The following is a 22432-nucleotide window of genomic DNA, read 5'->3' as shown; positions in this document are numbered from 1 at the left end:
CACCCTCTGTTCCCGCAGGGGTGGAGCTTCAACCAGACTGACACTGGGCCCAAAGACAAGGCCACAAACCTTAGCTCCCTCCTCACACTTTCTCCCTCCCCACGCCGAAGACAAACAAATGAACAAACAAACAAGCAGCCTTGCCAGTGCCAGTCCCCATTCCAGGACCTGCACTCCTTCTGTCACACTGGCAGGAGCCCCGTCGGTTCCAGGACACAAGAGTTAACAGGAGCAGTGGGGCAGGAGACAACTCACTCCATCTTCCCCAGTGGGGTCCCCTAGCCCTGGGCCCACACTCTCCCACACCTCTCCAGTGGCAGCCTTAACCCCAGCAGCTGTGGCCAACTCTGCCATCTGGATGGGCGAGGAAGGGAAGGGCCTGCATTAAAAAGCCAGCTCCCCCAAATTATATTAAAAATAGAAATGGCACTTTGAGTACCTCCTGATGCCCACAGCAGAAGGGCGCCCTGCCAGCGCTGCCAGCCCTAATCCCATCAGACCGGGCAGAGCCCACAGACAATAGCTGGGGCATGCAGTCCTCCTCACGCCCCAGCTCTTCGCTTCCCGTGTTCAACTCACAACTTGCCTTCCCTACAAATCACACCAAGCTCAGTAAATAGCTCCCTCTCTCATTTCTCAAGGAAAAAAACCACACAGGCCAATCTATTTAACAAACTAAAAAGTAAGGTAATCATAACAAAAATTTGGAGACCGAGCACTGTGTCAGAAAGAACTAGCGGCAGACAATGTCTGTTTCCTTCTTGTTTCATCTTCTATGTTTCTGCCAGAGACCCCTACTGGAGAAAAGGAGGTACCTTGAGAAAGTGCCCAGACAGAGAGCCCATGAGTAGACTTCTACTAGATCCCCAGAAGAGGAATCAAAGGAACCAGACAGAAATCATCTTCAGAAAGGGGAGACAGCAAGCACATCCTCAGCCCCTGGCCTATGACTGCTAAGGACACCATTTTCCCACCCTTACCTCAGCTTCGCGGTTTGGTTTTGTGTACGACCCCAGTTAAAGAACCCACAGCGCAGCCATAAAGCAGAATGCTCTGCAACCAACTGCAAGAGCAAGGGAGATCTGAACTCACTCAAAAATGAGGGTCTGTTCTCCAATCTAAAGACCACATTGCCGAGAAGTTTCTATGGCACAGTCCCAATTTTTGTGGGAAGAAAAACGATAAACAAACAGAAAGTAAACATACCCTTACATGTCCACAGAAGAATTTCTGGAAAGGCACACTCAAAATGTTAATGCAAACTGTTAATAGTCCCCACCTGTGGGAGTAAAGCTGTAGGTGACTTTGACCATCTATATTATTTGAAATAATTCTATGGTCACTTTTGTAATTTATTATAAAATTCATCATGTTTATAACTGATCATAATCATTATCTTGACTGGTGATGTTTTGAAAGGTGTATACACATGGTAAAACTTATCAAACAATACACTTTAAATGTCATTTATTATATGTTAGTTATACATCTCAATTAAGCTATATATAATTTAAGTGAACAAAAACTCATTGCACTCAGTTCTAAGCCTCTGCACTGGCCTTGGCCTGGGAGAGATCCAGAGACACAGACCATGGACAGGAGCCCACGGGAAAGACAAGGAGACTGCACCGATGGCTCCAACTGTCCCACAATGAGGCTGCTGCTTGGTCCTCCAGCTCTACCTCCCTGCTCAGCTCCTCCAGGCCCTGAAGGCAAGAGAGAGCTAGAGACAGAGACCGCCAAAGGGCTCTACATGGTCAGCCAACCTGAGAATCCAGAACTCCTCCACACCCCAATACGCTGGTCATGAGACACAGCTTAGGCTTCCTCTGCCAGAGCTGACTGCTGCAGCGAGTGCCTCCTGAGAGCCATATCCAAGCCAGGCCCTGCGATATTTTATATAATACCAAGTGCCACGACTCAAAAAGAGGCTGCTAGCCTCATGAGGTTGTAGGACGGGTGTAGAAATCTGTCTGTTTGAAAGCACCTGTGTGTTCTGATACTGGCCAGGTTTTGGAGCCAGAGCAATGGAAATACACCCTGCACAGTCAGCCAACTCAGTATCTTCCCCACTTACCTACTGCCATAGGTGCCCCACAATTCACCTGCTCTACACCCTTCCTGACTAATCCCACCTGCCCTTGTTTGTGCCTTTGTATCCCTCCAGTGCCACAAATGAGGATGACCAGTGTGCAGCAGGGACCTGGTGGCTGGGCAGTGGCCCAGGAAGACTCGTTAGCCAGAGCTGGGAGGATCATGTCAGGCTCAAATGCACCTGGTCGCACAGCTCTATCCTGTTTCCAGCACTCACTTCACGAAGGGCATCCAGACTTAATTCACATTAAACACCTTGTTTGTGCCACCCAAACCAAATGCTCCCTCAAACTTGCAGAGACTGCATGCCAGAATCTCTCTTCTCTCATAGAGAGAAAAAAGTTTCACAAACTCAGAGGAGAAAAAAATGATCTTAGCTTTGGAAATGAAACCACAGCACCTTTCCTGACCAGAGCCTGGGAACTGGTCTTCACTGTGGCTTGTGTCCCATAAAGGCACACACACATACCCGTAGTCTCTAATCTGCCAGATTCATTCAATGTTCCTGCAAAAGCCCATAGGCAATGATCTCATTCACGGGCAATTCACACAGCAGTATTAGTAATAACAGCTAAGTTTATTTAATGTTTACATGATGAAGTTGTACATTCCTTACTCCACTTTCTTCTCATAACACGGCTCCTTAAGAACAGGATCTGTGTCTGAGTCATCCTTACACCCACTCTGGGTCAGACATTACCCATGCCCACACATAGCTTCTATCTGGCAGGAAGACAAAGAACCATAAAACAAAAGAAGCGCTAAGGGGACCAAAGGGAAGAGGTGATGTCAGAGGTGGGGCTCCCTGGACAAAAGGGGAAGGACCACAGCAGGCAGAGAGTCAAGAAGGTGAGGTGCCCAGGGAATGGAGAGCACTGGGCACAGCTGGTGCCCAGGGGGTAAGCTGAGCATAAGGCTGCAAACGTTACATGGGCCGGGTTGAAATCCACAATCTACACAGTGCTTTACACATGAGCAAATGGTCAACCCTCAGTTGCTAAATGAGTGGATAAGCAGATAAATATGATGGAGGGGAGGGGAATGCCTTAATTCATAGCAGCAACAGAGTAGGAATGGTCAGAAGCTCCATCACAGGCAAAGTCGGGGCCATGCCTTAATAAATGAGAAGGGAGGAAACTCCTGTAAGTGCATCCTGGGACAGGCAAGACTCAGCTCTGGGTTATCCTAAAAAGTGAGACCCCAGGGTGGGGTGGAAACAGGACAGGGAGGTGGGGAGGGCTGGGATGGTGGGGAGAGGTGGGGGGGAAAGGCAGAAAACTGTACTTGAACAACAGTAAAATAAATAAATAATAAAAAATAAAAATAATTTTAAAATAACTAAATAAAATAAAAAGTGAGACCCAGAAGCAGCCTCATTTTTTAAAAGCTCCACCGGTGATTCTGGGGCGCAGTCTAAGTTGAGAGCCACTGCCTTCAAGGACTCCTGCAAGTTCTGAAAGCATCCGGCCCAGAATCCCGAATAGTGTGCCCCAAAGAAGCCGAGCACTGTGCACTGTAGCCTCTCTGAAGATGGCGGCAACATAGGTGGGAGCGGAATCCACTTCCCCTCAGCGCCAGGGAAATACCTAGCTGATCTGAGGAGCAGAGCGAACAGCCAACAGTACTCCAGCATATACGAAGATTAGAGACCAAAGATAGAGGACACTGAAAGATCTGACGGTGAGACAACAAAACCTGGAGTGCTGAAAAGACTAGAGTTAGACCGTGTTAAACACATAAACGTCAGCTCAAGACCAGTGAGCATAGGAGAGTAAGGAGACAGCACCATCGAATCCCATTGGCATTCTACCATAGAAGTTCATATCATAAATCCAGGGAGTCAGAACAAAGCAATTTAAGAAGCAGAGGCCAACAAGAAGAGCCTCATAAACAATGGGAAGACAAAGAAACAATTCCCAAATGAAAGGAAAGGAGGAAGCCTCAGAAAGAATACTAACCGAGAAAGAGGCAACTCAACTATCAGATACTGAGTTCAAAGCAATGGTCATCAGGAAGCTCACTGAGCTCTCTGAGCTCAAAGAGAACTACCAGAAACTACAAGGAAACTACAATGAACTCACTGCAAACTATATCAACATGAAAAAGGAAATAGAAAATATCAACAAGAGCCAAGAGGAAATGAAGAATACAATTTCTGAATTGAAGAACACAGTAGAAGGAATGAAAAGCAGACTTGATGAAGCAGAGGATCGGATCAGCGAGCTGGAGGATAAAGTAGAAAAAAACACCCAGAAGGAGCAAGAAAAGGAAAAGAGGCTCAGAAAGAATGAAGAGGCAATAAGGGAAATGCAGGACAACATGAAACGTAACAATATCCGTATAATAGGAATACCAGAAGGAGAAGAAGAAGAGCAAGGGATAGAAAACCTGTTTGAAAAAGTAATGATGGAAAATTTCCCTAATCTGAGGAGAGAAAAAATCACCCAAATCCAGGAATCACAGAGAGTCCCAAGCAAGAGGAACCCAAAGAGACCCACTGCAAGACACATCATAATTAAAATGGCAAATTTCCAAGACAAAGAGAGAATCTTAAAGGCAGCAAGGGAGAAAAAGGAAGTAACATACAAGGGAGCCCCAATAAGGTTAGCAACTGACTTCTCAATGGAAACGCTCCAAGCCAGAAGAGAATGGCAAAAAATATTCCAAGTACTGAGAACCAGAGGCCTGCAACCAAGACTACTTTACCCAGCAAGGCTCTCAATTAAGATAGAAGGCCAAATAAAGAGTTTCCCAGACAAAAGAAGTCTAAAAGAATACAGCTCCACCAAACCAGTTCTGCAAGAGATGCTAAAGGGACTGCTTTAAGGAAAGGAAGGAAAAGAGAAAGACAGAGGAACACAGGTAGGAAATAATGGCAATGAATAACTACCTATCGATAATAACCTTAAACGTAAATGGATTAAATGCTCCAATCAAAAGACATAGAACAGCTGAATGGATAAGAAAACATGACCCACACATATGCTGCCTACAAGAAACCCATCTCAGGACAAAAGACTTACACAGACTGAAAGTGAAGGGCTGGAAACAAATTTTCCAAGCAAACGGACAGGAAAAAAAAGCAGGGGTAGCAATACTCATATCAGACAAAATAGACTTCCAAAGAAGGGCCATAAAGAGAGATCCAGAAGGTCACTTCATAATACTCAAAGGAAGAATCCACCAAGAAGACATAAACATTATAAATATATATGCACCCAACATAGGAGCACCCAAATACATAAAGAAAATCTTGGAGGATTTCAAGAAAGATATTGACAGCAACACAATTATAGTAGGGGATTTTAACACCCCACTATCAAAAATGGACAGGTCTTCCAAACAAAAGATCAACAAAGATATTGTGTCACTTAACAATACCCTAGAGGAAATGGACTTAACTGATACATACAGAGCTTTTCATCCCAAAGAAGCAAAATACACATTCTTTTCAAGTGTCCATGGAACTTTTTCAAAGATAGACCACATGATAGGACACAAAGCAAGCCTCAACAAATTCAAGAAAATTGAAATCATATCAAGCATCTTCTCTGACCACAAGGGTCTGAAACTAGAAACCAACCCCAAGGGTAAAAACCCAAAACACTCAAAAACATGGAGACTGAATAGCATGCTATTAAACAATGAATGGGTCAAGAACGAGATTAGGGAAGAAATCAAAAACTTCCTGGAAACAAATGAAAACGAACTCACAACAACCCAAAACCTATGGGACACAGCAAAGGCAGTCCTGACAGGGAAGTTCATAGCAATACAGGCCTACCTTAAGAAGTTAGAAACAGTTCAAACAAACAACCTAACCCTGTGCCTACAAGAACTGGAGGAACAACAACAAAGACAGCCCAGAGCAAGCAGAAGGAAGGAAATAACCAAGATCAGAGCAGAACTAAATGACATAGAGACTAAAAGCACAATTGTAAGGATCAATGAATCCAGAAGCTGGTTCTTTGAAAAGATAAACAAAATCGACAAGCCTTTAAGTAGGCTTATCAAGAAGAAAAGAGAGAGGATCCAAATAAACAGAATTAGAAATGAAAGTGGAGAGATTACAACTGATAGCACAGAAATACAAAGGATCGTAAGAAATTACTATGAAGACCTGTATGCTAAGAAATTTGAAAACCTAGATGAAATGGACACATTTCTAGAAAAATATAATCTTCCAAAACTGACTGAAGAAGAAGCAGAAAACCTGAACAGACCGATATCAGCAAAGGAAATTGAAGCAGTCATCAAGAAACTCCCATCACACAAAAGCCCTGGACCAGATGGCTTCACAGGAGATTTCTACAAAGCATTTAAGGAAAAACTAACCCCTATCCTTCACAGACTATTCGAAAAAATCCAAACTGATGGAAGACTCCCAAACTCTTTTTATGAAGCCAACATCATCCTAATCCCAAAACCAGATAAAGACACAACGAAGAAAGAAAACTTCAGGCCAATATCGCTGATGAACATAGACGCTAAAATTCTCAACAAAATATTAGCAAACCGCATCCAGCAATATATTAAAAAGATCATCCACCATGACCAAGTGGGATTCATCCCAGGGATGCAAGGATGGTACAATATTTGCAAATCAATAAACATAATACATCACATCAACAACAGCAAAGACAAAAATCACATGATCATATCAATAGATGCGGAAAAAGCGTTCGATAAGATACAGCACCCATTTCTGATAAAAACACTCAGCAAAGTGGGAATAAAGGGAGCAGTCCTCAACATAATTAAGGCCATATATGAGAGACCTACAGCCAACATCACACTCAATGGACAAAAACTTAGAGCTTTCCCACTAAGATCAGGAACTAGACAAGGATGCCCTCTCTCACCACTCCTATTCAACATAGTATTGGAAGTCCTAGCCACAGCAATCAGACAAGAAAAAGCAATAAAAGGCATCCAAATTGGAAAGGAGGAAATGAAACTGTCACTGTTTGCAGACGACATGATAGTGTACATGGAAAACCCTATAGACTCCACTCAAAAACTACTCGACCTAATAAATGAATTTGGCAAAATAGCTGGATACAGAGTCAATACCCAGAAATCAACGGCATTCCTGTACACCAACAACGAAACTGCAGAAACAGAAATCAGGAAAAAAATCCCATTCGATATAGCAACAAGAAAAATAAAGTACCTAGGAATAAACCTAACCAAGGAGGTAAAAGACCTGTACTCAGAAAACTACACAACACTGAAGAAAGAAATTAAGGAAGATACAAACAAATGGAAGCATGTACCATGTTCATGGATTGGAAGAATTAACATCATCAAAATGGCCATACTACCCAAAGCAATTTATAGATTCAATGCAATCCCTATTAGAGTACCCATGACATATTTCACAGATATAGAACAAACATTGCAGAAATTCATATGGAACCATAAACGACCTCGAATAGCAGCAGCAATTTTGAGAAAGAAGAACAAAGCAGGAGGGATCACAATACCTGATATCAAACTGTATTACAAGGCCACTGTAATCAAAACAGCCTGGTACTGGCATAAAAACAGGCACATAGACCAATGGAACAGAATAGAGAGCCCAGAAATAAACTCAAGTCTATACGATCAATTAATATTTGACAAAGGAGGCAGGAGCATAAAATGGAGCAAAAACAGCCTCTTCAACAGATGGTGTTGGGAGATCTGGACAGCTGCGTGCAAAAAAATGAAACTCGATCACCAACTTACGCCATACTCGAAAATAAACTCAAGATGGATAAAAGACTTAAATATAAGTCGTAACACCATAAAAGTCCTTGAGGAAAACATTGGCAGGAAAATCTCAGACATTCCACGCAGCAACATCCTCACAGACACATCCCCTAAAGCAAGGGACATAAAGGAAAGAATAAACAAATGGGACCTCATCAAAATAAAAAGCTTCTGCAGGGCTAAAGAAAACAGCACCAAATTACAAAGAGAACCAACAGTATGGGAAAACATATTTGCCAATGATACCTCAGACAAGGGCCTGATCTCCAAAATATATAAAGAACTCACACAACTCCACTCCAGGAAGACAAACAACCCAATTAAAAAATGGGCAAAGGACTTGAACAGACACTTCTCCAAGGAAGACATACACAGGGCCCAGAGACATATGAAAAGATGCTCAGCATCACTAGCCATCAGAGAGATGCAAATTAAAACCACAATGAGGTATCATCTCACACCAGTCAGAATGGCCAACATAAAGAAATCCACAAACAAATGTTGGAGAGGATGTGGAGAAAAGGGAACCCTAGTGCACTGTTGGTGGGAATGCAGACTGGTGAGGCCATTGTGGAAAACACTATGGAATTTCCTCAGAAAACTAAAAATGGAACTGCCCTTTGACCCAGTAATTCCTCTGCTGGGATTATACCCTAAGAACACTGAAACACCAATCCAAAAGAATCTGTGCACCCCAATGTTCATAGCAGCACAATTTACAATAGCCAAGTACTGGAAGCAACCTAAGTGCCCATCAGCAAACGAGTGGATCCAAAAACTATGGTATATTTACACAATGGAATTCTACGCAGCAGAGAGAAGGAAGGAGCTTATACCCTTTGCAACAGCAGGGATGAAACTGGAGAGCATTATGCTAAGTGAAATAAGCCAGGAAGTGAGGGACAAATACCATATGATCTCACCTTTAACTGGAACATAAGCAATAGAAGGAAAAAGCAAACAAAATATAACCAGAGTCATTGAAGTTAAGAACAATCTAACAATAGCCAGGGCGGGGGTGGGGGGTGGGGGCGGGGACAGTGGGTAGAGGGGATTACAGGAACTACTATAAAGGACACATGGACAAAACCAAGGGGGAGGGTGGAGAGGGGGGAGGGAGGTGGGTTCAGCTGGGGTGGGGTGGAGGGATGGGGAGAAAAGGCATACAACTGTAATTGAATAACAATAAAAAAAAAAAAAAAAAAAAGTGAGACCCAAGCCCACCATCCAGAGACTCACCTCCCCATGGGTTCCATCTAGCACCGGGGAAAGCATGTCAACATCCAGCAGGTGCTCTGACATTCGGCTGCGAGAACCAAAGTTCTAGAGACAGTGGAGGTGAGAAGATTAACTCTCCTTCATACAGTTAGCATCCACCAGAGCCTCTCCTCCACCACCAACCTTCCAGAAAGGTATATCCTATATGCCAGGCACTGCACTAAATATTTCAATATCTACTTATTTTATTTTTTTAAGATTTTATTTATTTTTAGAGAGAGGGGAAGGGAGGGAGAAAGAGAGGGAGAGAAACATTAACTGGTTGCCTCTTGCACACCCCCAACCAGGCATCTGGCCTGCAACCCAGGCATGTGCCCTGACCAGGAATTGAACCAGCAACCCTTCAGTTCATAGGCCGGCACTCAATCCACTGAGCCACACCAGCCAGGGTGATATCTAATTATTTTAATCTTCAAAATAACACCATGACTAGATGGAAAGACATGTAATAAAGCAAGTATGTTAAAACGTTCACTGTAGACTCTAGGCAGTAAGTATGTGGGTAGTCACTGTAAAATTCTTATATTTTTTCCATGTTTAAATTGTTTCATTATAAAATTATAGAAAAAGTAACTGTTAGACTAATACTCTTATCTTCATCTCCCAATGGACAAAGCAGGTCTGAGGGCCTATGTCATTTCCCCAAGGTTACACACCTGACAGACAATGGGGCGGCAAGCAGATGTGTCCTGGACAGACCCAAAGCCCAAGCTCTTTGCATGGCACATGCTGCAGAGCATGTCACTTTCCAGCTGTCCCCCAACCAGGGCAGCAGGAGGGAGGCCAAAGTGCCCAGAAGACCTGTGGGCAGCTTGGAACAGGGTTGGTAGCCTCCTCCCAGCTTATTCTTTCTCCTTCCCATATAGATGCCCCTCGGAACAAGGGGAATTAATCAGCAGCACTTCCTCCACGGGCTTCTCTTTGGGACAGGCAGCACATGCCCACACAGGTGCCAGCTTTCCGCTGCCCTTTGGCTGCCACATAACCAGGCTGCCGCCCCCACACCCAAGACCCTGCTGGGCAAAGGGAAGAATTGCTACCTGGCAACATGCTACTAGGACAGTTGTCACAGCCCTGAAAAATGGTGGGATACCCAGCCAAGTTCTGGTCCGGCTGCCCACTGCTTCCTCCACCCCCTCACAGAAAAGAAAAAAACTGATGGGCACATTTCTCCGGTGACTCCTTTTCCTAAAACAAGGGTCAGAGCCCCGGTTTTCAATGTTCTGCGACATGGCTATTCTTCACGACAGTTTTTGCCAACAATGACTTTTTGCCTTCCCTTCCTTGCTTATGGGTTTTCTTTTTTGGTGACATTTTCCTCTCAGTTTCAGTTCTACTCCACTTAATGCAGCTGCCATCTGCCTCCTAAGCCCACAGCTCAGTAAGGGCAAGAGCACACAGACTCCTAATATCTATTCAGTCCCTTGTATCATTATTACTCATCCCTGACCCTCTTCGACTAATCCATTCCCTTTGATCTGCCTCCTCCAAACAGATGGGACATGGTTCCTAGAGGTAATGCTCTGCCAAAAAGTATCCCGAACGACCTCTCTTAGATACAAACCTGGCAAATGAAGCCAGGATGCAGCAGGCTGGGTTGAAGGTCTGGGACAAAAAAAAAAACATGGATGTTGGCATTCCAGGACAAAGTCTTAACTTTGGAAATGAAACCACAGCACCCCTTCTGACCAGGGCCTGAGGACTGGTCCTCACCATAGCTTAGTGATCCCTCCCCTGCCACAACACACACACACACACACACACACAATCTCTAACCTCCTACATTCATGCAATGTTCCTACAAGAGCCCAGAGACAATGATCTCACATGATCTCACAGAGCAGTAATAGTAGTAACAGCTACATTTATTTCACGTTTATATGCTAATGTTTTGCATACTTTACCCCACTTCATTTTCATAACAAACCTAGAAAGTAGGTATTGTTAGCCTTAGTTAATAAGCTAAGGACTGGAGTTAGACAAGACCTAAGTTTGAATCCTGACTTCCCCACTTACAAGCTGCTTGATGCTAGGCAAACTCCTTAAGCACAATGACCCACAAATCCATGCTTTTTACCTCCACTCTGCTGCCTCTCATTTCAGACTCACCAGGCCAAGGAAGGACTTGGGGTCGGAAGCAGCGGAGTAGGAGAGCTGTAGTTCCTTCATGTGTTCACTGATCTCTGGCTCCTGGGTAAAGAGATCCACAGAAAAGTTACCCAGAACCAAGCACAGAAGGTCATGATCACCAGCCAGGGAAGTCTGTTCAGGCCATGAAGCCAACACAGGGCTGAGCCCAAACCAAAATCCGCCTCTTCTAGAAAACCTGAAAGAGGCCTGCGAACCCTCCCTTTCTCTCTGGACACAGGCAGCAGCCCCCAACCCTCTCGGGTTGGGCTGCCCAGGTGAATATAGACACCCACACTCTGATTCAGGTCAACATGCGTGAGGAGAGCTAAGTGAAGTGCAGTGAGGATGGCTACAGAGTTGGCAGGAGGGAACTTTGATGCTATCCTGAAAAATAAAAACCAAAATGAGAGTACCTTTTCCAGGAAGTAGTTAAATAAATTAATTCCCTCACCATCTACCTGGAGGAGCAGGACTAAGGGCTGAAAAATCAAAAATGGCAAAGGCTCTCCCCACTGGGTCCTACTTCTATCCATTTGGGTCATTGCCCAGGTAGAAAACAATGAGGAGCCATCTTATAACCTAACTGCCCAGGGCTGGGGCAGGAACTCCCAATTGTCCCCCAAGCCCCCTCAATGTTCTCTCTCTACAGGAACTCAGATTGCTGCAACCAAGACTAACCCTGAAATGAAGTCAAAAAGTAGAAGGGGGAGGCAGGAAATGGGAAGAGGAAGTAAGTAGAACAACAGAAGAGCATGAATATCCCAGAAGGGTTCCATTGGAAAAGGAAATTTCTGCTCTGATTTCTTCAGCCAGTAGGTTTGGAGTTTCAGTCAGGATTTCGCCCCCAGCTGACTCTGGGCATATTTATCACCATTAAGGTTTCTGCCTGCTGCTGACAGTGAACCACGGGCCTGCAAATGAAGCTCCTGCCTCAGGAATAAAGATCTGGTACAGAAATGTGCACAGGGCTTCAGAGAGCAGCAGAGGGTCACAGCCAACAACTACCTGTGGGACAAAGTGACTTACTTCACTGGCGTCTGAGCTGCTCTCTTTTGGGACAGCAGCCTCCTTCTTCGGCTCCTTTGCTGCCTCTTCCTTCCTGAAACCTTCCTCTCCTGCAGACACCGGGTCCTCTGGTGCATATTTTTTATTGGATTTGGCAGGCTGATTGCCCCCGGGGTCCACCAGACTCTTGGACACCACAGGATCACTCTTCTGATTCTTTTCTATCCCCGGGAGCCAAGTGCTTGCCCCTCTCCCCTGCTGCCCTCTGCCGACTGCACTGGTCAGACTGCCGTCTGCACCCGGGCTGATGAGCTTGCGGGGAGCAGCGGGACAGGCAGCATCGGATCCAAGAGAGACATCCTTCTCCTCTTGCTTGCTTGTTCTTGGAGACTCCTGGGGAGCAGCACATCATGCCAAAAGAAGACGTCAGGAATGAATACAAAGAATTCAGACTTGCTGTAGGACAGAGCAGGTATTCCTTGACTCCTACAGGCTCTAGTTCTGACACCAATTGCTAGCAAGCACCCAAAAGCTTTTTAAAACAGATTACTGGCTCCACCCCAGACCTACTAAATCTGAACTTCAGGGAGATTTAGAGAAACCCAACCTGACTCTCATCCACTGATGGCTTGAAAAACACTGCACTGGACTGTACAAGTCCATTACCACCTATCACATCCTTGAGTAATAAATCTGTCTCACTCCAGCCCCAACAGACAATCATAGGATTGCAGACTCAAAAGTCAGTATTTATTTACAATGATGACGACAGAGAACCACATGAGAGAAAAGTACCAAAGTTTAGAATTTCTATTTTCCATTTTAAAAGGCAGCAGGGAAAGGCAGAAGGGCATCTGGAGGATGCCCTTCTTCAATAGCAATACGTGCAGCTCTCTCCCTAGAGCTCTCCTATGCATGTGAGCAGCCCTGGAGGCAGGGCCTCTGTCGGACATCCGCCATGTCCTGAGAAGCAGGTGCCAAGATGGGATTAGGTGGAAATGCTTATGAAGGAAAAAGTGGGTAGGAAAGCCTTCAGAGCACAGGTCTCAGACCTGCGACTGGAGAAAGCGACAGAGGGAGTTTGAGTAGGAGGAGTCTTGGGCCACAGCACAGTTCAGAGAAATGTCTGGCAGGCCCCGAGGGGGGTCCCACGCCAGGCGGAAATGGCCCTGCTCTAGGGCATGCTGTACTCCATCCACTCCACCAACAAGCAACACCTTTTCATGAGCCACAGTGGCGCAAAGATGCAGCAGTTGTCAATCTGCTAAGGGCCTTTTCCCAGGGTCTCTTGAAAGGAGATGTGGACAGTGAACCTCCACAACTGACGCACCCTGTTTGTCACACACAAATCTCACTTTAAAGACTAGGGAAAATCTTTAGAGCTGGCCAAAATTTTTAAAAAATAAAGAACCCCTCCCCCTTGGAAAGGCAGCCAGGGATCTCTCCTGAGCTCAGGCACAGAAGCCTTCCTCCCAGAAAACATTGATGCTAACACTTGAGCGGCTAGTGTGAAAAACTTCTGAGCAGGGCCTTTTGAGACTTCCCGATTCCCTACCCTGGGACACTCCAACAAGGAGCCTGCTGATCAGAGTCCTAAGGTCCTAAGAGCAGCCCCAAACACAGCACTCACTGATGCTATCTGTGAAAGGACCTGCTAAATCCAAAGACATGAGCATCTATCTGCCTGCAGGTCTGGCAGCCTACTTGACAAGCCAGCTCAAGCATTCCGACAACCCGAGGAGAGGCAGGAGAGCAGAGAAGTGCAGAGCTCAGCTTTAGAGACAGACTGCTTACGTGCAAATCTTGGCTCCACATTACGCAAATTACTTAACTTTTCTGTGCCTCAGTTTCTTCCTCTAAAATACAGGGATAAAGTAAGGCCTACCTCACAGGGTTATTGGGAAGATTAAATAAGTTAATACTCATTTAGTGAGTCAAAGAACTGAGAACTGTGCCTGGCATTAAGTGTTCCATAAATATTAACTAATGTAATATGATGAGACCCACACCTTCATTCACTGAGACCTTTGACGTGCCGAACACCACCCTGGTGACCAAAATATGACCAAGGCACAGATCTTGCCCTCAAGGAATTCAGATGAATATGGAAAAAACTGAAATGTCACAGAGGGCCCTGGTTATGAGCCTTTACTGGCCAAAACAAAGAGCACTGGACACAGTGGTGATGCTGTCACCAGCTTCAAGCCTGTCCCAGGCAGAAAAGCACAAAGACAGGGCACCTTCCAGTGTTGCCCATCCTCCCAACATCCCTAACCTGTAGCCTGGGAGAAATCTGCCATGATCACTGAGCTGACAGAAGGGGGCAGGATGAGCTCCTCATCAAGACAAGGCTCTTCCTGGTGAGGCAGGCCTCCTCATCTCAATGTCCCCAATAGTGGCCAGCACCTGGCAGGACCTCAGTAACCAGTGGGGGGTCTCCAAAGACTCCATGAAGGAAGTGGGAGTTTCTCAGGGTAAGGGGGGGTGTCTGGCCAGCCACACTGCTTCACTCATCAAAAGTAGAACCAGCCCTGACCAGTGTGGCTCAGTTGGTTGGAGCGTCATCCCATAAACGAAAGGTTGCGGGTTCGACACCCAGTCAGGGCGCATATCTAGGTTGCAAGTTCAATCCCTGGTCTGAGCACATGCGAGAAGCAACCAATCGATGTTTCTCTCTCACATCAATGTTTCTTTTTCTCCCTTCCTCTCTCTCTAAAAGCAATGAAAAAATGTCCTCCCGTGAGGATTGAAACAAAAGCAAAAAACAAGACCAATCCACCCAGCTATCCTGACCTCATGATTAAATAAAGGCAGCAGACTGTGGATTAGGGGACAGAGGAGGTGTCAGACTACAAACAGCACCCATGGCTTTCAGGACAAAGTTCCCATCTCCTCACATGGTCCAGCCCTTGCCTGCTGCTCATGAGTCATCCCCAGCCGCTCCCTGCACACATCCCCTCTTCCTGCCAGAGAATAAATACCAGGCTTTTTTGCTACTTTGCCATACACATTCTTAAATCTTTCCCTCACCCCCTCCCCTCCCCTCCTCACGGCTTTCAGGAAGCCCTCTTTGATCCCGGGGCAGTGGTCCTGAGATCAGCCTTCCCCATCCTCTTTCATAACAATGACTGTATTATAATTGCTGATTTCCTTGTGTGTTTTCCTCACCAGATCAGCCCCCTATTATCCTCACTGCCTGGCACATAATAAATTCTCAGTAAATGCTTGACTGAATTTCCAAAAATAAACTGTAAAAACTCTACAGACATTTGCTATGCTGCGGAAGGAACAGCTTCCACTTGAGTAAGCCCTCTCACAACCACTCTGAAGGGAAGGAAACTGAGGACGAGAGACCTGGAGACCAACACTGCTGCTGCATGAATAAATAGACAAATGAGTGTGTCGTGCAAACACAGGGGTTCTGACTCTAGAAAAGGGAGATGTAATATTTATTTTATGAGATTATGCAGGAATTAACTATATATATTTGTTATACTGATTAAATAAAAAATAGCTAAACAAATGTTAACTATTAATATTCAAGATGATGGAAAAACAAGTAACCTATCAAAAACCAGAGGACACCAGACACAGGAAGAGATTCACGTTGCTGTGCATGAGGGAACACAGCCAGACTACGAGAATGCAGGGTTAGCCACTCTCAAGTTTAAATTCTTCAAAACAAAATTTTCCCACAACAGAGCTTGTCCTTCCTGTGTACCTGAATACTAAAATATTACGACATGGCTAACACAGTACGTGAGTTTGCACTCTCTGCGTCCGTGACAACTGCACGACATGACACCCAGAGGCAAGGGGCACATCTGAGGGGAAGAACTGCAGAGGGAGACTAGACATTTGTGCTAGATTCCCCACAAACGGGTGAATGAGATGAGCGTGCAGAAAACCCATCAGATGGCCAGATGACATACTCCTCTGCTCTCACCGGCCCTGCTCCTGATCATGACCTTCAGTCCCCTCCAGGACACAAGCGCCAGGCCCCAGTGTCTGTTCTGAGAGTACACAGGCAAGGGCAGGGGACTGCACCCTTGGCACAACTCTGCTCTCAACTCCTCTGCAGCCAGACCCCTTTGTCTCCTGTCACAGCCCAGGTCCGGGGATATCTCAAGGCAAACTTCTGCTGCTTTTTCAAAGAAGACCTTGCCATCTGCATGCAGAGGGTGGTGTAGGAGAGTGTCTGAAAGGACTACTTCGTGTTTAACATACTCTCAAAAAGCCATGAGGCCCCCAGTGTTACAATCCTCCCCCAGCCCAGAGCACAAAGGCAGCGATGCCCAGGTCCTGTTCAGGGGAGACCCCACCAAGCCCACCATCAGGCCAGTATATTTTCCACATCTCATTCCCACCTAGTTGGTCTCAATTCTTTGCACTTCTCCCTGGTGTTGTTAGCATTTTCCAATCACACTGACATCATCCTGTTATTTCTAAGCCCAGCTCCCTCCCCTCCTTTGATCAGCTGATGGGTTTTTCACTAGCAACACAAGGCCAAATGCCAGCGCGCCTACCCTTTGACCTCCCTCTTTCACTCACACCCATTTTCAGTGTCTGTTGCATGAACCTATCCCTTTTGATTCTGTAATAGACTAGAAATGGGTTTAAGTGGAAGGCAGAAGAGGAGGGGCAAGGGGAGGGGGGAGAGAGAGAGACATAGAAAGAGGCATTCTTGCCATCTTACTGCCCTCCCACAGAATCGAGCACAGTGATGGCTGACAATGAGACAGGGTAGAACAAACACCCAAGTAAGTTCTTCATCTGAGCCTGGGGCACCTCAGTGGATCTAAGGTTGGGGCAAAAGCCATTTTCAAAAGGTATGGTCCTAGCAGAGGCAGCTGCCTCATCTCCTTAAACATACCCTTCTGGCTCTCATCTCCACCGCTAACCTGCCCTATCCGGCTTGGAAAAGCTGTGGGAGGTGTACTTAACACCTCCCACTCCAGACATTCCACCCCATCACACTGGGTGGCCTATTTATATTAAAAAGGTTACATGAAATATGTTTAAAAGCGACCACTCACAAAAAAACAAAACAAAACAAAAAGACGCATATCATCAACAGAAAGGAAGCCTTTGGAAGTCCAGGGCATGTCAAAGAAGAAAATCCCTTTTTTTTGTTGACACTAGTAATCCATTGTAAGGTAAAAATTAACTAGCCCAAAGTCAAAGTTTATCATGATCAATCCACTTTGGGATCTTCAATCCACCAGCTGGTTGCAGGAACCAAGTATCTACATAGGACATGGGAAAGCCAAGGGAAGAAAAAAACACAGCACAACCTGCCAGGATACCCTTCCTGTCCCAGCATGACCCACCCATTCAATCATCCATTCATTCTCTCAATTGTTCAGCAAAACTTGCCCACGCCATTCCTATGTTCCAGCCAGTGGGCCATATGTATACATAAACATAAATATATACACACAAATAGGGTAAATCTCTACTCTCAGTTTGCTCTGTCATGTGGAGACTACCCTGTTTCTCCAAAAGTTAGGCCAGTCTTCCTGACACCCCATCCCTATTCATGGTCATCCTTCCAGGCTCAAAACCTGAGCTACTGATTCCTTCAGTAATTAAGGTCTTAATGGTAGATGACAAGAAACAAAGTTGTCATTTTAGGGAAGCAAACCAACGAAAGGTTTTGGATTTAATGCAAACAGACCAGGTCCCACTCAGAAGGAAGAGTTTAAAAGTAGGCAAAGATCAGGTTGTTGACAAAGATGGGACATTCAGGAAAAAATGTCACATTTGGAAGTAAGTACCTAAGTCACAATCAAAACACATCTGATTGTGCAGAGCCAAAGCCACAGACAGTTTGTGAGGTACTAGACAAAGCCTAACTGTAAAAGAGGGGCCTGCAATGGCTCGAGCTGCGTCACCTGGGAAGACCCCCTGTAAGTCAGGGCCTGTCAGACAACATCTGCAACCGCAGCCGGCCTGAGACGCTCACCCTGGTGAGCTGAGGACCAAGAAATCAGAGTTAGAAGCAACGGGAACATAATAAGGGATTGTAAGGACATAATATAATATAAAGAGATAATAAGGAAACAAATTTTAATCCCTGATACAAGGACTGTTGTTTAGTGGTCAGTTTTGTGATCATTCTAATAAAACATGAGTGATCTGTTTCATTTTAGAGTGTTTAAAGTATTTAAAAGAATTTGCAATATTAGACTGTGAAAAGTTTAATTATGTTTGCAATCAATATTTAAATGTTTGGGGAAATCTGAATTGTTGACCTCATAATTTACTAGTTGTGTGAATACTTTGGGAATATTTAGAGAAATATTAACTTTTTTTTTTTTTTTTACAGGCAAGAAGGAACTGGAAGGAAGTGTCTGAAGTCATGAAAGTCAGGGACCTACATCCAAGATTCCTCTACCCTGCAAAGCTATCATTTAGATGGAAGGGCAGATAAAGTGCTTCCCAGATAAGGTCAAGTTAAAGAAGTTCATCATCACCAAGCCCTTATTATATGAAATGTTAAAGGGACATATCTAAGAAAAAGAAGATGATCAAAAATATGAACAGTAAAATGACAACAAACTCACAACTATCAACAACTGAACCTAAAAAAAAATGAAACAAAAACAAACTAAGTAAACAATTAGAACAGGAACAGACTCACAGAACTGGAGATCATATGGAGGGTTATCAGTGGGGAGTGGGGGCAGGAATGGGGGAAAAGGTGCAGGGAATAAGAAGCATAAATGGTAGGCAGAAAATAGACAGGGGGAGGTTAAGAATAGTATAGGAAATGTAGAAACCAAAGAACTTATATGTACAAGCCATGGACATGGACTGAGGGGAGGTGGGGGTGCAGGTAGGGAGGGGCAGGGCAGACAGAAAATGAGGTGGGAAAATGGGACAACTGTAATAGCATAATCAATAAAATATATTTTAAAAAATAATGATTAAATTAAAATTTTAAAAGTTTTAAAGGAAGAAAAAAATCATCCATTGAAACACTACTTATATTGATTACTGAGATTTTCAGCACCCCCTTGAGTTTTGTTCCTGAGGTGAATGCCTCACTCACCCTAACCCCAGCCCTTCTGGAGTTGTGGGCATTTGTGTGGCCATAACATGCAGAGCTGCAGCCTGAGCGAAATATTAATTGTTAAAAATGAATAAAATGAACAGCAAAATACATATAGTAGGAAATGTTCCTTTTCAAGTACAAAACTGCACTGGAATTTTTAGGTGTAATAACAATATTATGAGTTTGGGGTTTTGTTAGTTTGTTTTTTATAAAGAACAGTCAATCCAAACAGAGACCTCTGGTGGCAGTAAAGAACAGACCACGGACAAAGAGATCAGAAGCAACAGGACTGTTGGGGGCAACGGGTATTTCCAGAATCTATTCTCAACCATATTCTGCATTTCTCAGGCCTCATGCCTTTGCTCAAACTGTTTGCTTGCCTAAAACATTCCTACATCCTTCCCCCATGTCCAAATCTTACCCACTCCTAAAGAGCCAGGTCAAATGTCATCTCTTCCGCTAAGTTTTTCCTATCTCTAGACAAGTAATTTCTTCCCCTGCAGGACTCCTCCAACAGTATACCTGTGCTGCTCAGTTCTTGTACATGCTGCCCTGCTTTATAGTTCCCTAAATATTCATTTATTCAACAGTTATTGATCACTTACTAAATACCAATTATCTAGCATCCTTTCTCTCTCTCCAACTATAAACTCCTCGAGGCCAGCCCAGGCCCATATCTCAGCGATACTTGGATCTCCCACAGGGCCTAGCACAGAGGTCTGCTACAGAGCCAGCATTCAACAAATGCTCAGAATCTGGACAAAGTTACACTCTGTTTAAACCACTGATGGCTGCCAATGCCTGTGTAATTTGATCCCAATTTATTAGCTAGCACACAGGTCCTCCGAGATCCGGCCTAACCTACCCCCACCGTGTTCTCTCTCATTCCTTTCCCACATACGTCCTGTACACCAGTCAAAGGAGATGCCTCATCTTCCTCCTCAAACTCATCCCACACCTTGCCCCTGCCTATGCAGTGCCCTGCATTTGGACTTGTCTCTCACCATTCACCTCTGCTTGTCTAGCCCAGCCCTTTGTTCTTCTTGACTCACCTCAGAGTTCTCAATGAAGCCTTTCCTGGTCAATCCAAACACACAAGAGACCTCTAATGCTCTGCTCCCATGGCCTGTCTGCATGCTACTCTGCACTCCAGTTATTTCAGTCTCTCTTATATGAGACTATAAGCTCTTAGAGGGCAGGAATCACATCTAATTTAGGCATGTTATGACCTATAGCACCTAGCAAAGTACGTTATTTTGAAGAAACATGCAACAAATGGTGGTTATTTGATAAATGACTAAGTGGATAAAGTCCTTTCCCTCTATGTTTCCCCAGGCCCCAGAAATCCTACCTGGACAGAATTGGGATAAAATGGTCCTCTTTCCTAATATGTATTCCACGGGGAGAAAGGCTTAAGAAGCAAGGAGGTACACAACCGATTAAGTAAGGCACGTGCCTACAGGGGCTTCAGGATCTTACCTCATACTCAAAGTCGCCTCCCTGCACCCCAGTGTCCAGGTGCAGGTTCTTATGAAGCTCACTTGAGCTGCCAACACTCTGAAACAAAAACGATTATGAGTGGTGAGCTGGGAAACGGGACAGCCCAGGGAGAAGGCCAGGAGGCTCTTTGTTGGTTATACTTTCTCAGTCAGACCTGAGAGGTATACGGACTGGGCGAAAAATGGAGCTGCGAGCTGGAAATCATTTTTACTTATTTTCAAAGTTGCACAGAGGTTAGCCAAAAAGTGAAAACAGTCCAGGTTGTTGTCTTCTATCAACAGATAAATGGATAAATAAAATGTGGTCTATACATTCAATAAGGATTATTCAGCCATAAAAAGGAATGAGGTTCCAATACACTCTACAATGTGAATGAATCTTGAAAACATATGCCACACAAAGGAAACCACACATTAAAGGGCAATGACTGTATAATCATAGTTATATGAAATATCTAGAATACGCGAACTCATAGAGACAGAAAGTGGACCGGAGGTTTACCAGGGCTGGGCAGGGGAGAATGGGGAGCTGCTGCTCAGCAGGCACGCGGCGTCTGTTTGGGATTAAGGGCAAGCTCTGGGAGTAGGCTGTGGTAACACCTGCACAACACTGTAAAAGTAACTAATCCCTCCACAGTGTATACTTACAATTGGTTAAAATGGTAACTGTCATGTTATATATATAGTTTACCACAATAAAAAATTATCAGAAAAAAATAGCACAGAGGGTTTTCAGGGCCAGGAGCAGAATCCTCATTACCTGGTTGTCACTCTCCACCTCAGCCTCCTCATTGGCCTCCTCCCCTAAAGCAAAGAAGCTGACAGCATTCCTGTCCTCATGGATGGAGCCCACATGCGTATTTGTATAAGCAGAAGTCTTGAGACCCTGTGAAGGCTCCAAATAGAAAAAGAGAATCAAGGGACTCAGGAGGAAGACCTTCAGAATGACCTTCAGAATGCTGTCTTCACTCTCCTTCTGTTTAAAAGTCTTCCAGAGCAAGGCCACCACATCCACAAAGCTGACCCTGATAACTCTGGCTCACACTGATCCCTCCTTTCCCCAACTACCACCGCCCTGGCTGTAGAGACTGGGAAATCAGCACTGCAGTCCTTAGGGCATGGGTCTGTCCTCCACTGCCAGGAGCCCACCTTCATCATCATATAGGTGTAATTCACCTTCCCAACTGGAGTATGAATATTGAGGACTCAGCCCATCCTCTCTATTTCTCATCTATGGGCCACATAGTTCCTAACACAGTACAAGGAGACCGCGTGGTAACTAAATACACTTAACACAAAGAAAAACATTTACCAGCATGAGTTCTCTGAGCTGGCCAGACTCCACTGTGTTCCCCAAGCTCACACTTTGAGAAACGCGAAGAGCAGAGGGTGGGGCATCCTCAAGGCCTCGTAAGGGAGCCAGGCCCCCAACAGGAACATGGACTGGGGCTAATGAGGAGCCCAGGGCCTGAGCAACAGAAAACATTGTGTTATAAACCCAAGAAACAACACAGCTCTGAGAGTTGGAGATAGATATAAACATTAAACATCTAAATCCTGCCCGCTCAAATTTAAACCACATCCGTTCAGAAGCTGCTAATGAGATACAACATCC

The 22432-nt window shown here is 44.9% G+C and overlaps 1 protein-coding gene across 5 annotated transcripts in view; it reads right to left on the bottom strand.

The window, feature by feature from the left end:
- CEP164 (centrosomal protein 164) overlaps positions 1-22432 on the bottom strand; it is an 83822-nt gene that overhangs the window by 29257 nt on the left and 32133 nt on the right. For all 5 annotated transcript variants that reach the window (XM_053924630.1, XM_053924633.1, XM_053924632.1 and 2 more), the window contains 6 exons: positions 22130-22285; positions 21578-21712; positions 20798-20875; positions 12283-12654; positions 11236-11316; positions 9088-9171 (listed from right to left, as the gene is read on the bottom strand). In XM_053924630.1, the coding sequence (XP_053780605.1) occupies positions 9088-9171; positions 11236-11316; positions 12283-12654; positions 20798-20875; positions 21578-21712; positions 22130-22285 (906 nt within the window). The remainder of the gene's footprint in view (positions 1-9087; positions 9172-11235; positions 11317-12282; positions 12655-20797; positions 20876-21577; positions 21713-22129; positions 22286-22432) is intronic.

The sequence above is a fragment of the Desmodus rotundus genome, chromosome 5 (assembly GCF_022682495.2).
Source record: "Desmodus rotundus isolate HL8 chromosome 5, HLdesRot8A.1, whole genome shotgun sequence".
Taxonomy (NCBI): Eukaryota; Metazoa; Chordata; class Mammalia; order Chiroptera; family Phyllostomidae; genus Desmodus; species Desmodus rotundus.
The sequence above is the reverse complement of the archived record's forward strand: the minus strand, read 5'-3'. Positions and strand labels throughout refer to the sequence as shown.